Genomic DNA, 14416 nt, shown 5'->3' with positions numbered 1-14416 from the left:
ACTCTGCATCCCCTAAAGAGGGTGTAGTGGTTAGGTTCAGGAGTATCACAAAGTACTTCCTCTACCACCCAACAATATCCTCAGTTAGTGTCAGCAGTTCTCCCCTGCTGAGCACAGCCTAGGCCAAGCCCAGCTTTGTCTTCCTGAGTCCCCTGATGGTTTGCCAGAACTTTTTTGTGGCCAACTGAAACACTGCCATCCTTGTTTATGTTGACAACACCCCTTCTGGCCTCCTGTGATCCGGCTGCTGCTTTACAAGACCTCTGGGCAAACCTTGTACAAAAGGCTGCGGTGAATTCTTAGGTTGGCGCCAAGACAGTTACACACTTGAAGATGCCTCCACAATGGGGACTATTGCAGAGTTGGAAATCGGATACTATATACTATATACTACATACTATATACTGCGTTCGGCAGTAGTATGTAGTATGGAGGAGTTTTTCAAACTCATTTTGAGGTATGTTCACCAGGCGCCAGTCTCCGGTTTTGGAAAGCGGAAGTAAACAATAGCCAGACAAAAAGCAAACCGCCGCTTCGTTAGCTAAAGCACCCCCCCTTCTGGTGCCGTCTGCCATTTCAACTGCCGTTGTGACGTTACAGCACTTTGCATTGTGGGATACAGTAGGCAAGGTAGACTGGTCCAATGCATTCTGCAGATTTTTTCTGAATCAGTACGTCATCCAGGTATTTTTTGCATACTGCACATTTTGATTTTGTTGTCAAACTGCATACTAGATTTTGGCCAAATCAGCGCGTACTGCTAGTACAGTATAGTATGGCATTTTTAACACAGCCGGAGTGCCCGTCTTCTCAGGGGTTGCTTGAGACATTCCACAATAGGTAGGAGTTAAAAACATCATAATTTTTTTAATCTACTTTTATGCTATCTGAGGAAGTAGGCCTACCTCCTAACATTTGAATATCACCTGCTGGTCCTCCTGCTCTGGTTATCCAACATTTAAAAATCACACCTGACCTATAGGAACAAAAACAGACGGTAAGATGAAGATAAAGTATTAAGTGGTGCAGATACTTCAAGATGAGCTCCATATCCAATAGAAGATAAAACAGGTAAATAAATCCAATCTTTAACACACATCATGCTCAATTCTTTGACGGGGCAGCAGGGAAATCTGTATCAGACAGGTTTTTGCAGTCTGCATTTCACTGCTTTTATACAACTGTATGTGGTGAGGAAGTGAGTCAGATTGCTTTGTGAAAATAGCTTTATTATGAGTAAAAAAAAACAAACAAAGAATCTTTTAGCATATATAAACTGTAACATACAGAATATGTATATAATCTCCAAACACAACTTTGGAACTGTATGAACAACAAAGTGCAGCATGTGTGCAGTAAACACATTTTTCAAGTAGTCAAGCAAACAAGGAACTGAGATTATCCAATTGCACGTTGGAAACTGTGGCATAGACCAACCAATATTCGTTCCAATTTTTACTCCTGTGCAGGAATGCTCTCAAAAGAAAATAAGAGTATGCATACATGCATTTAAACATATGTTATATAAACGAGTGTCTTGTCTACAATAAGTTTATTTTCTGTTCCTGAGTGATGATAAACTGAAACATGGTGGAAAGGGTTTATGGGAGAACTAAACAGAAGCACAAAACAATCCTGCACGTTACAGTTAACAATACAACAAAGTGGTATCTATACTAGTGCATGGACGCATTAATTGGCTCGTCATACACAGCTGTCGGTTGTAGGTCGAAACATTCAAATGTTGTCCAACAGACAAAACAACAAAAGGTTCAATTCAGGTTTGAATTTTCACAGTTCTCATCTCATTTCATTCAATTCAAGAGTGCATCAGTGCAGACATTCACCAACCATCTCAAATACACATTAAGGGCATGACCCATTTTTATTTTATCCAATGCTTTTTTCCCTCAATAAAGATTACATTTTTTTGTCACAGAAAAAACAAGCTTGATGTGAAGTTAAGTGCCCAAGAAATCTCCAACAGTTCAAGATGTGACACACAGAATTCTTCTCCCTCCAAGTTAATCCCAGTTGCTTTTTAGTCCATTTTAAGCTCAAAATCAGTCATGATCTCCCGCTGCCTCGTCATGTCAATACTTGACATCTAAAAAGAGAAAAAACACCCAACAAAATAGTAGTTAATCAACCATTTCACAAATACTACAATGCGTGTGTGTTTGTATATATAGCTAAAAAGATACATAATGTTACTCACAGCCTCTCGCCTGCGACGTTCTTGCTCCTTCCTGCGGGCCATCTCTCTTTCCCTATCCACAGAGGACTGTGTGCTTACAGGTTGTAATTCTTTTGGAGACTTTGCCTTTTGCTGCTCCAAATCTGTAGGAGAGTCTACAGTGGGCTCTGTGCAAATGCTCTCTGGTGAATCAGGCGCCTCTTTCGTAGGGTTTACATGCATTTCTGCTTTACATGGACTAGGAACGCTAGAGGGAAAATTTTCTTGTTGATTGGTTATCAAGCTTTCACAGGGAAATACCACTTGAAATTATAATTCTTTCAAAAAACTTGGATTTAAACAATATGAATCATTGTGACAAATTTTCTCCAAGAGCAACAATTTTAAGAAATTTAATTCTGAAGCTATGCAATGCATTTCCATATAGACTGTATATAAGAAGTGGACGTAGCCACCATGAAGTCAATCATTTGTTTGTGAACCCCAATTTTGAAGCTTCGAGTTCGGTATTTTGGCCCATTACCAACTTGTTTTGGAGCCGGAGTGACCATATTTGGACAACAGGGTGGCTATGCAGTTTAATCTCTATCCTTAGCAGGATCATTTTCTGATATCGCTACATACAATCTTATTTCTACAACCACGCTCCGTCTTTACGCTCCGTGCTAACCATTAAAAAGACTTCACTTTTGAAAGCGAGACGCTACGTCCACCTCTTGTAAATAGTCTATGTATGTGTTAAATACCTGCTCTTTTCAGGAGCCTCCCTCTCCTTATTTCCTTCCTCACGTTTCTTCTTCAGAGCTTTTTCACGTTCCTCCTTTTCTATGACAGCCTTACGGAACTGTTGAAAGCTCTCTTTTGAGGACTTGATTACGGTTGAAGCGACGGACTGCCTCACCAGTTTTGCCCAAGAGTCTGCATTTTTCAGAACTATGTCCTAAACAAGACACATTTCATGAATTTTAATAAATGCATAAATTGATGTTTGGCCTCTAGAGAGCAAAAAATGTAGCAGACAAGGGTAATGATTTAATGCCATCTGGTGGGTGAAAGATTGACTGCATGTTAAAACTGATTAACTTTAATTAAGTATCTTTATGTTTACATTTAAAAAACAAGTTTAGTATGCGTAGATGTTTCATATAACCAGCTCTGACGGAGCTGGTTTAACTAAAACTACCTTTACCAACCTTTTTGGGTATTTGGGGCTTTTCCTCTTCAGCTGAATTACTTGCTGTGTTGGTGTAAGGCACATTAGTCAGCTGACTGTAAGGAAAATCCTCAGGATATCTGAAATCTGACAAAAATAATTCTAATAAATAAGTGTAAAATGTTGGCTAAAGAATAGTCTTGTCAAAGTGCGGGTATACTTACTGGACCTCGTCTCATCTTTGGAGGGCAGTGGGCTGTCTCTCAGAGGGGACAGAACCGGGGCCTGCTGACAGGTAATATCTGATATTTAAAAACTTTAGGTTTTCTGAACTTTAGGTTTAGAAAATAATTTCCCTGATATCAAATTGAAAGGATAAGGACAGCATCTATTTCATTGTAATTCCCTTGGAGTCTTATCTTTATTTTTTGAAAACGTTATTAAAATGACAGGCCTTGATGTACTCTAAAACAACTGGCAGATGCCGTTTTGTTTTTCTTTTTTTGCTCTTTAGTACAACAAAGCAAAGCCCTCGGGGTCCTCTGTAAATGTAACTTGGCCTTACATTTGTTACATGCACTTAACAAGTGAGTTAATTTAAGGTTAATCACACTGCAAAATGATTCAAGAGGCCAACAGAAAGGCAGAAATTACAACAAAGACAATCCAAAGCAAGACTCATCTCAAGTAGCAATTAAAAGTGTGTCACAAGATAGTAGTACCTCAAATCTGGCAGCAGCCCAGTCCAGCAAAACTCCTGGAGATGCCATTGGTGATAAAAGGGCGGACAAATCTATCAAACAGAAAATAAAGCAGTTAATTCAAGACTCAACAACCAAAACTATGTGAGAGACAAAGGAGAAACTGAGCATTTAGACAAGCATAGAGCAAGAGCTGGTGTACAGTAATATCAGCTCAAGACAAGAAGAGGCAGATTGACTTTGAAAGAAAGACAAGGACAGTTATAATTCTTCACTTAAAGTCATACTGGAAATTTCTCAAGGTCACTGAGCACATAGGACAGTAGAGAGGGAGCAGGCAACCTGAGGTGAACAGGCTATGAAGGAGGAAGGTTTGTTATTTGCAATTGTACGATTCATAATGTGGGGCCACTGGCAGTGAGAATGCTGATGAAGCTGATCTGTGAGCACGGGGCAGCAGTATTGATGCTGATACGGCACTGGGACAAAGGGTAAGGAAAGGTTGGGAAAGACAGAGAAATATAAATTAAAACATGTATAATGTCGATGGGTTTTAACTTCTTTAACTTTCTGATACTGAAGTTAAATCAAAGGGCAACCCAGTTTTCCTACCTTCCACTTTACAACCTAAAGATCCAATACATTTCAATAAGTGAAACTAATCCCTCTCAGTTGAGACAAAAAAAAGGACAGATTTAAGCAGTACCTGGAGGTGATAAAGTCAGCTCGTCACAGGTCTGCTCTGCATTAAGTAGTGTTGGTTGGCCTTGGGTGGTTTCTGCTACTGACGACTGCACAGCAGGAGGGGCAGGACATGTCTTCACTGCAGTGTTTGTTAAATCTTTCGTCCCTGATATCTGCTTACAGGCAGGGTGAGTCTCCTTCAACTTTGTCTTCTGGCAAGAGTTCCTTCTTTTCTGCTTCTTTGTTTTTGGCACTGAAAAGACATGCACATTAATAATTCAGGGTCTAGGAGAGCCAGGCATCAGTCCTTTTCTTCCCCCCAAAACTGTTTGCATCAAGTAAGGCATCCAGTTAAATAGTGGCAGTAGCTTAACTCTCCTCTAAGCAGGGGAGACAGAAAGGGTAAAACAAAGGCAGGTAAGAGAGAAGAGCGTTACTGGGTGCGCAACTAACCTGATTCAGTGTCACTGCTATCAGAGGAGCTAGAACTACTACTGCTGCTGCTGCTGCTGCTGCTGGATGATGACAAGCTGGTGCTGCTGCTGCTGAGGTCAGGAGATGCAATGATTATAGCTGTTAAAAAAAAAAAAGTTTTACACTCAGTGTCTCACATGTTGAAGCATGACTGTTTAATTACATTGTTAATCTAATTCAGTTCTTACCTACTGGGTGTTTTTTCTTTATACAGTGCTGCTCTTTAGTGACAGTTTGAGATTTTACTGCATCCTTTAGTTTCCCAGGCTGCATTCCTCCTGTAGGCTTTACCTGAATTTGTTCTGCAGGGAAGACAAGATAATAACACTCTATTCTCATTGCAAATACTAGTTATATAAGACATAACTTCAGACTTCTGAATCCAGTGTTTCCACACAAAATTTGTGCTACCACTGCTTTAGATTTCTATAACATGTCCTGAAGTCGCAATTAGACGACAGCGGAGATTTCCACTCCAAATGAACGATCGTTCGTCCTCTCTCCTCCTTGAGGAAGAGCACTGAAACAGTGACAGGAGTCACAGGAAGTCAATCCCCCCCCAAAGTCGTGGCAACCAAATAAACAGCAGGACCAATTTACTCCTCACACGCAAGGGTCCGCTCCACGGATGCTCTCTGTCCACACAGACTCATACTCAGTTCTATTACACAATGCAAACAATCCACGTGCCTATATCAGCTGTGCTCAGTATCAAACTTTCAGCTCAGCTGGCGATGTCCCTCCAGCCAGCTGCCACAACATTGTAGTGAAATGAGGAGCTATTGTGTATCTAACTCCTCATTTCAACTAGGCCACATAAAGAGTGGCTCAGTTTTGAGCTGAACTTTTTAGCTGTCAGACGCCCGGTTCCTATTTCTGTAGCTTTGCAAACACCGCAATGGACGAGGTGCAGCTGATTAAGGAAGTTGAAAGATACCCCCCTGGATGTGGAGTCGCCGACATGCTCTACGGGCCCTGACTCTCTCCGCTATGACAGCCTCTCCTGCCAGTAAAGCCTCCAGATGTATAGACTACAAACAACCGCTGCTGGAAAAAAATCCTAGAGGAAACACTGTAATCTAATAAAACATAAATAATTTGAGCTGTACTTACTGTTAACACTCTTGTTGCATTTCTTCAGACATGCTCCAACAAACTTCTGCAGGGCTCTCAGCGTGGAAGGCTTGAGGAGTTCAAAGTCAACCTCAATTTCCTCCAGAGTGGAGTCTCGCAGACACGACTCCCTGGCATGAATGATTTTGACCAACTTGCCCAGCTTGTCACCCGGCAGCTTGTTGATGTCTTGTTTCAACTGCTTCTTCTCCTGGTAAGTCACCTCATCCTCACATTTTGAATGTGCTCCGTGAATATTGTGTCTGTTGCCATGCCTACGCACACATAAAACCATGTAATATTAGCCCTTGGATATGTTGTAGAAAATAAATAAACCCTGTTATATGATCAAGAGGAGCTCACTTACATAATTGAGCTCTTGCAGTTAGCCATTTTTTCAACCATAGATCTGTATTTGGAGGATTTGTGCTTTAGTCTAGCGATATACTTTTCTTTGACTCTTTTTTCCTTTTTCAACTTGTCTTTCTTCTTTGGTTTCATTTGTGGCTGTTGGGTGAGTCTCTTCAGCTGGTCACTCACAGCTTTCAACTGAGAAGCCAGCCATTAATGACACAATTAGGTAAAATGCACTGAAGTGAATAACTTCTTAAAAGCCATGTGCACTTTTACTGGCATGTATATACCAACCCGCTCCTTGAGACTGGCCAGCTGCATGGCCATCTCTTCGGATGACCTCTCTGTGTCTGAGGAGCTATCACTTTCAGAGCTTGATGATGTCAACAGATTTCCAACTCTGTCTCCTTTTCCCTTGTCAACTCGCTGATGAGGTAAGGGACAACCCTCTGCTTCCTGGGGGACCTTCAGATATCGGGCCTCAAAAACTTCCTGTTGATACAACCAAAAACATTGATTCGTTTTTTTCTAACATTCCTGCTGCAACAGTCAGACTGATATCCCCATCTGAAAGGATGTTAAACACAAAAAACATTGAAAAATATAAAAATTATTTATTTTAATCAATGTCGAAATTAGATTGACTATACTTATTGACTGTACTTTAGACTTAAACCCATTCGTATGGAGGTAGTCTAACCAGGGGCCTATACTACAAAGCAAGTTCGACAAACCCAGGGTAACTTTTCCTGATCTGGCTTCACTTAACTTGACAAAGACAATCGCGCTAAGCGGTCACACAACGCTGGTTATCAACTCGATAAGTCAACCCAAGGTTTCCATGAGCGCTTTCTATCTAAATATGGACAAGTCCGCCGTCAGCTGATCTGCATATTTTACAAACTCAGAGCAAACTAAGATATGAGGGAATAACACATACTCCAGAATAAATTCCACCCAGCTGCAGCAGCCAAATGCAGGAAGGACAAAAAGCAAAAAAAAAGTGGATTTTGTAAATGCACAAGTACAATATCACTGCTCCATCATTAGATTAATACGTTGCAGAGATGTATGTTAATGACTGATACGGCTGGGCTGAGAGAATAAGTCTAAATCTTACTATGGAGCAAATAAAAATAAAACCACAATTTACAGCTGTAAGAATGCTTTCTTTCATATGTTATAAGTACAAAAGTACTTCAGGCTTCATTGTTTTTATCAGTCTCTGTTATAGATGTACATCAGTACATCTCTATGAATATCTTTCATGAATATATTTAATAAAAACAGTCGGTAAGGGGGAAGTGTTTTACCGCTCTCTCCTACTCCTCTTTCACGATCTGCTCACAGAGCTCCCAAATCAACAGACCTGATTGGTCAGTAGGTGGTGTTTAGTACAGGTTTATCTCTTATCTTAAATATAACCTGCCCCGGAGCAGGTTAGGTGTTCAGCACAAGTTACCATGGTGATCTACCCCGGCAAGAAGTGAACCACCTTCGTAGTACTGAAAACCCAGAGTTAACCCTGAAGTTACCTTGATAACTGCAAATTCTGCTTCGTAGTGCACCCCCCTGGGGACCTCATGTGATTTAATAATAATAATAATAATAATAATAATAATAATAATAACAAAAGAAAATGTTGATCCTGTTTAAATATAGAAAAATCATACTGCAATTAATGTCATCCATAAGGTAATCTTTCATGATTTTTGCTAAGGTGATGGATTTCAGTTTTAACTTGAAATCTGTCTCCAAACTGTGTAGTGAGGAGAGCCTCCTAAATTTGCACCAAAAAAGCTTTTGAAACTGTATTTTGTAATTACCAATGCAGCCTTCATAATGCTAGATCAGAAAAGGAGGAAAAAAATACAATGAGATCACAAAAAAAATTTAAAAATCACGTAATCTCTGTGTTAACAGATTACGGACATGGTAGATTCCGTGGAATTAGGATTACAGACAACCTCTGCTATCATAACAAGTTACTAAAGGTCCCAAGGAAATAAAAGTCCCAAGAAAATAGGGCAGTTTTCAGTATATTAAAACAGATACATAAGGCCTTAAGGACACAGAATTCATCCTTGTGGTCAACTGTAAATATAAAGATAGTTATAGTTAGTTTTGTTTACAAAACCAAAAAAACAACAACAACACAAATGGTGACTTAAAGTATTACTTCTGATTTGATAGAAAAAGACCTCTACCTGCAGTTTTCGGGCCATGTAGACCACCTCATGCGCAGGGGGATTGTATTTGTAACAGTTGGAAAACATCAGCCGAACATCAGCAGCAAATTCCTTTGCGTTTGCATACTCTCGTTGGTCCATCTTTTTCTGAGGAAATGACACTGTGAGGAAAATGTATTCAACTTATATTGAAAATAATGTTATATATTCAGAGAAATCAGCACTTACCCTGATGGTACCAAGATCCATAGGCTGTTTGATTATATCATGGTAGTCGTGCAAGCCCAAAGCAACTGCATCAACCGGGGTATAAAATGGCCATGCATAAACATAGTGTCTCTTTGAGAGCAGCTCCTTCAGGATATCATCGCAGCACCTGAGCTGCTCAGACAGTCTGACCTTTTTGCCCTCACAGGTGGGCAAGTCTTTCTTAGGAGGTTTGATGGGTCTTCCACTGCCCCGCCTGGAGAATAATGTACAAGGTGCTGAATGATCCTCGGCAGGAGAGACCTCACTGCTGGTGGTCACTGAAGTGGTGGAGGTTGTGGGTTCTGCTTTCCTCTTAAAACCTTTTTTAATCTGAAACGGGTTGCAAAACAGTAAATCAATCAGCTCAAAGTAAGACAAAGCAGTGGCACAAAGAATTTAGAATTAGCATTTTTCGTTCAGTTCAGGGCAGAAATACGTTGATAAGTCTTTCTATCACATTTCTTACAACTACAAAAGTTATTTTTTCAGTTGTCTTAATGATATTTTAGAGTTTGTCATTTCCTGGAAAAAAGAAAAATATGTCAAGGAATCATTTTGCGCCCAATAAAATATTTCTCAATACATCCCTCATTATACAAACCACCGGTAAGCTGGGTTCAACACTGTTACAATCTACTGTTAAAGCTGATCAATATTTACAAGTCCTTACCTACCTTTTTGTAGATGTGCTAAATCAATATCAAAACTTAAGATATTTCATGACTTGAAGCAAGTTTAAATATGGCGCAAGTTGTGTGCAAATCAATGCAATACTAACTGTTGCATCAATTTGTGCAGAGAGCTGAATAGGTTGGAGGAATTGAGGGACATTGGAAGGAATGACTGTCACCGTCTGCTGGAGAACAACTTCTGACATAAAGGATCTCTGCTTAATTGCACCTGCATGACAAAAGATACATGATAATACACGAGCAAGAATTGGGTACCATTTTAAAATATACAATAAAAGAAGCACAATTACTGTCCAGACTACAATATATATGGTTGTATTTGTTGGTGTTTGGTATATTTGATAGTCCTACTCAAATACATCTGCAACAAACACTATTACATACACACTATTACACACTACTACATCTAAACATGCAAATAAGGCCAAACATTTTTAGGACCTGTATTTGTCTTTCTGCATTTCACTGGTTCCTTTGAAGTAATTGTTGTGACTTCAAACTCTTCCTCTGGCATTTCGGAAACTTTCTGCAAAAAAAGCTTCTCCAGGGACTGTGCCATAAAAACAATGTCGTCCTTAGGCTGCCGAAAGAAACAATACAGATTATAATGAAATAAAAGCACTCAATGTTGCATGTATTCTTATGACAATACTATTTAGACAGCAGAAAAATACCTTAAGAAGAAGAATTAGAAGAAAAGAATTAGTTATTGAAGTGGGTTTACACAAGTTACCTTAACTGCATTACACTATGTTAAACAGGGACTAAAGAACAGTTCAGAGTTGTTAGATTTACAAAATTTCCATTAAGTTTTTGTTTCTGTTTGACTTGCACTTTACAGTTATACGTACAGTGCTTATAAAGCACCGCATTCGTGTCATCTTACCTGATTGTACATATAACAGTTGGTGAACATGGTGTTGAAGTCCTTCACACATTCAAGTCCTTTCCAGTAATATTTGTTCTGAAGACGCTTCTTAATAGTACTCAAATCCATAGGATTTTTAATAATTGTATAATAATCCTGAAAGACAACAAAGACATTTACAGGAAAACACTGCACACTGCTCTTCCTACATCTCAGTATAATAAAGTATAATTTAAGATCTCATACTTGAGATTAAGAACAGGGGCGGGGGTAGCCTGATATTACATATCTATATCTTACTGGAAGACGCAGTGCCACTGCATCAACTGGCTGGCGAAAGGGCCATGAAAAATTATGCCTCCATAAAGCTTTGATGACCACCTTCTCCAGATACTGTAGCTGATTGGTTGTGCGTCCAGGCAACTTGGAATTTATGACCTCTGGCGGAGGGGGGTTGCCACTCATAGTCGGATAGACTTTCACATCAGACATTTTGTTATGGCCATGAAGGGAGAAAGCAGTAGTCTTTGCTTCAACTTGTCACAGGTTTTCCTAAACAGGGAGTAAAGAGTACTTTCAGTACTTCTGTAAAATTATAATAACAAATGATTTAATCTTTATTGCAGTTATGTGAAGGCCTCATAGTAAGTCACCTGTTCAATTTATTTTTATTAAAAAGAAAAGATATTACAAATAGTCCATCTTTTTGTTTTATTAATAAAAACGTAGATGCTAGTCAAATAGATAATTGATTAGAGCACAGCAGATGCTCAAAATAGGCATCTTTCCAGTTGAGTGGTAACACTGCCACCTACAGCATCTCTCAGAAATTGTGGTGTTCAGTATTTCAGCTCTATGAAAAAACATCTTTTAATAATTGAAAAAGTAACAAAAGATATCCCATAAACAGCCTCTGCTTTAAAATGTCATAAAAAGTGCTTCAGTATGGCTTATTTTAGGCTTATTGTGCAACATGTAAGCTGGGGTTGAACTAAACTTCTAAGGGTGTTTTGTGTGAAGTACAACTTGCTGCACAGTTAGAAGAAAATTCATGTAACATTTTGTAATAAACTTACAATAGGAGTTTACTCATGTCTTCGAGAAATAAACATTTCTTGTTAAACAAAGAGCTTTGATGAAATCTGCAAGATGAAAATTTTGTCAATATCCTGTCACCCCAATTACTTTCTTTTGACAACACACCAAAAATAAATTAACGTTGCAAGTTCTGCATCTTATTTGCATTTTATTTCAATAAAGACGACATGAAAACAATTCTTTCATACATTAATGAATTTAGTGTAATCCAGCTCATCATAACTTTGTTTGTCCGGTGCAGGAAGAAGCAAAATTAATTTCAGTAATTAAATAAAGCGCTTCACACAGTTCACTTTCATATAGCAAATAGGCTAGTACTTTCATACAGAAAGTACTAGCCTATTTCTGAAAAAGCAAAGCTAACCATTAGAACATAATTAATCAGTAACTTGACTAATTAATAGCTTAAATACTAAGTCTTTTACAAGCTAAAATTGCTTTGCATTTACGATTCTTTTTTTTGCTTCTTACAAACACATTCTGCTTTAATGTAATTTACGTCACTTAAAGGAAACCAATTGAGTTAACTGAGTCAAACAATTACTAGTTGCATTGCTTAGAAAGTTACAACCTGAACAAGGGTTAAGATACTTCACTATCCTACTGTTAAACACATACAAAAGGGATAGGGCTGGGCAATATGACAATATAAATACAAATCATTAAAACAATATGAAAATGTCGATCATATGTGTTTTTCTATATCGTCTCTATCACGATGTCACAAAACCAGCGGCTGAACTGCTTTACAGCTATTTTAACGTCATTTTGACAATGCTTTACGTTCTGATCCTTGCACATGGGAGTGAACCTGGAGCGAACCACAGAGGGAGGCGCTGTTTATTAACATGGACATTAACATGCAGAAAAGGAATCAGGCTCAGCCCAAGCGAAAACAAACACTGCATACTTTTAATTTGTCAAGTATCTAATTCACACAGGATCATGCAAAAAAAAGGCTTTACCGTGTGGTGATTTCATATTTACTAACTATTTGTTAAATTACCAGAAAACATGCTATATCGTGATATACATTATCCGGATATGATAATCGTACATCATGATATAGAATTTTGGACATATCGCCCACCCCTACACAGGATTTTTTCTCTTTCAATGTTACTTTTACTGCCATATATTAAAAAGAAACAAATGCAATTTAGTAAAAATAAATTGTGTTTAACTCCACTTCCAGTCAACTGTTTCAAACATTACAACTCTGGGAAAATTGAAAAAACAGACTCCACTGTTCAGTCCTCAGCACATCCAGCCTGATGGATCAAGGTCATCTCTTTTGGAACACAAAATAGCTGCTACATAATATACAATGTAAAATATAAAAAAGACAATGTAAAACATCCATTAGTTGACAAAAAGTGTAGTGTAAAAAAACATATGTATGTATGTATATTCAGCAATAGCAAACTGAGATCAGTGTCTCATCACATACATTAAGCAAATTAAAAGGTCAGCCTATGTGATTTTTAACCAAAAATGATTAAAACTTCTGTACCAGCTTTCATAAAGCCAGAAAGAAAATACCAACAGATAATAACAGTGAACATTTAATTACAGACATTCTGAAACGTTAGTTCTGCTTTTTTTTTTAAGTAAAAACTCTTCAGTTATTTTATCAAACCACAAACAGAGCCTACATGGCAGCACATTCCTAATAGACTGAAATAACATTTGTACCCAGCTTCCATTTAACCACTGAATCCTCGCAACAACAGTCATTACTTAAAACAAACTATAGATTATATTTAACCTACTAACGTGGCATGAAACTGATTCCCCACGAACCTGCCACGACTTTTAATGCTGTACTGCAAAACATTTCCAAGTTTATTTGTGATTCGTTTTTTTAACCTTAAACGCTTGCTAATAATTGCATTCATATAGTTTAAAACTTTGCGAAACAATCAGACTTGTTAAGCGTTAAAATATGGGTAATTTTCCCAAATGATATGTATCGTCATTAAGAGAGGGCATGGCTGCATGCTGCACTGTTGACAGTACTCGGGCCAACACGTGCAACTACCTCCACGCCCACCGGTTAGTTTAGCCACTTGTGCTAGCCAACGTCACTTTGCTAAATGACTAACATGTTTCTAGAGAGGGCTTAAAGTTGATGAAGCTAATGTCAGTGTTTGGTTTGAACACTACGGTGGTGTCCATTTTTGACGAACAGGTTAAAGGATTTAATCATAACTTACGCAATCATAATAAAATTTGCGATTTTGAAACGTTAGCCGTTGTGCTAAAGTTAGCAAGCTAGCAGTCGGCAAGGCAATAATTATTTTCACCCTCTCATTAGTTGAACTACTTGATTTTATTTGGCGAAATACGGTTGTTACGGTCCATCAATTGCATTTTAAGAATCCCTTCACGCAAGCATGACATGTTCGCAAAACAATGTTAGCATTAACGGCTAGCTAAAGCTAAGGTTAGCAACATACTCGCGTTAACGTTATAGGTTTCTTTCTGTCTTCAGCTAACAGCTTTCGCAAATATTTCACGCATAAATAGATAAACACCGGTCTCATTAACGAAAGTGCATAATTTAAAAACATGTCATTTGTAAACGTTGTGTTACCGTGCTAGCATTACCTTGCAAGAAATCACAGGCTCTCTCTTTCAACTC

The 14416-nt window shown here is 38.5% G+C and overlaps 1 protein-coding gene across 1 annotated transcript; it reads right to left on the bottom strand.

Annotated features, from left to right (window-relative positions):
- Positions 1-1270: 1270 nt before the first annotated feature.
- Positions 1271-14411, bottom strand: brdt (bromodomain, testis-specific). Its single transcript, XM_069679646.1, has 19 exons — positions 14383-14411; positions 10975-11226; positions 10693-10830; positions 10248-10386; positions 9893-10014; positions 9094-9444; positions 8884-9012; positions 6971-7168; positions 6690-6871; positions 6323-6597; positions 5398-5511; positions 5189-5308; positions 4758-4988; positions 4073-4143; positions 3575-3638; positions 3391-3497; positions 2944-3137; positions 2219-2444; positions 1271-2107 (listed from the first exon to the last, which is right to left on the bottom strand). Exons 2-19 carry the CDS (start codon positions 11164-11166, stop codon positions 2042-2044), a joined length of 2919 nt encoding a protein of 972 aa, XP_069535747.1. The 5' UTR covers positions 11167-11226; positions 14383-14411; the 3' UTR covers positions 1271-2041.
- Between the last annotated feature and the right edge of the window lie 5 nt (positions 14412-14416).

Source organism: Semicossyphus pulcher, unplaced genomic scaffold (genome assembly GCF_022749685.1).
Source record: "Semicossyphus pulcher isolate SPU_LCO1_2020_fin unplaced genomic scaffold, fSemPul1.0.p SCAF_4, whole genome shotgun sequence".
Classification (NCBI taxonomy): Eukaryota; Metazoa; Chordata; class Actinopteri; order Labriformes; family Labridae; genus Semicossyphus; species Semicossyphus pulcher.
This window is presented reverse-complemented; position numbering and strand designations above follow the sequence as displayed.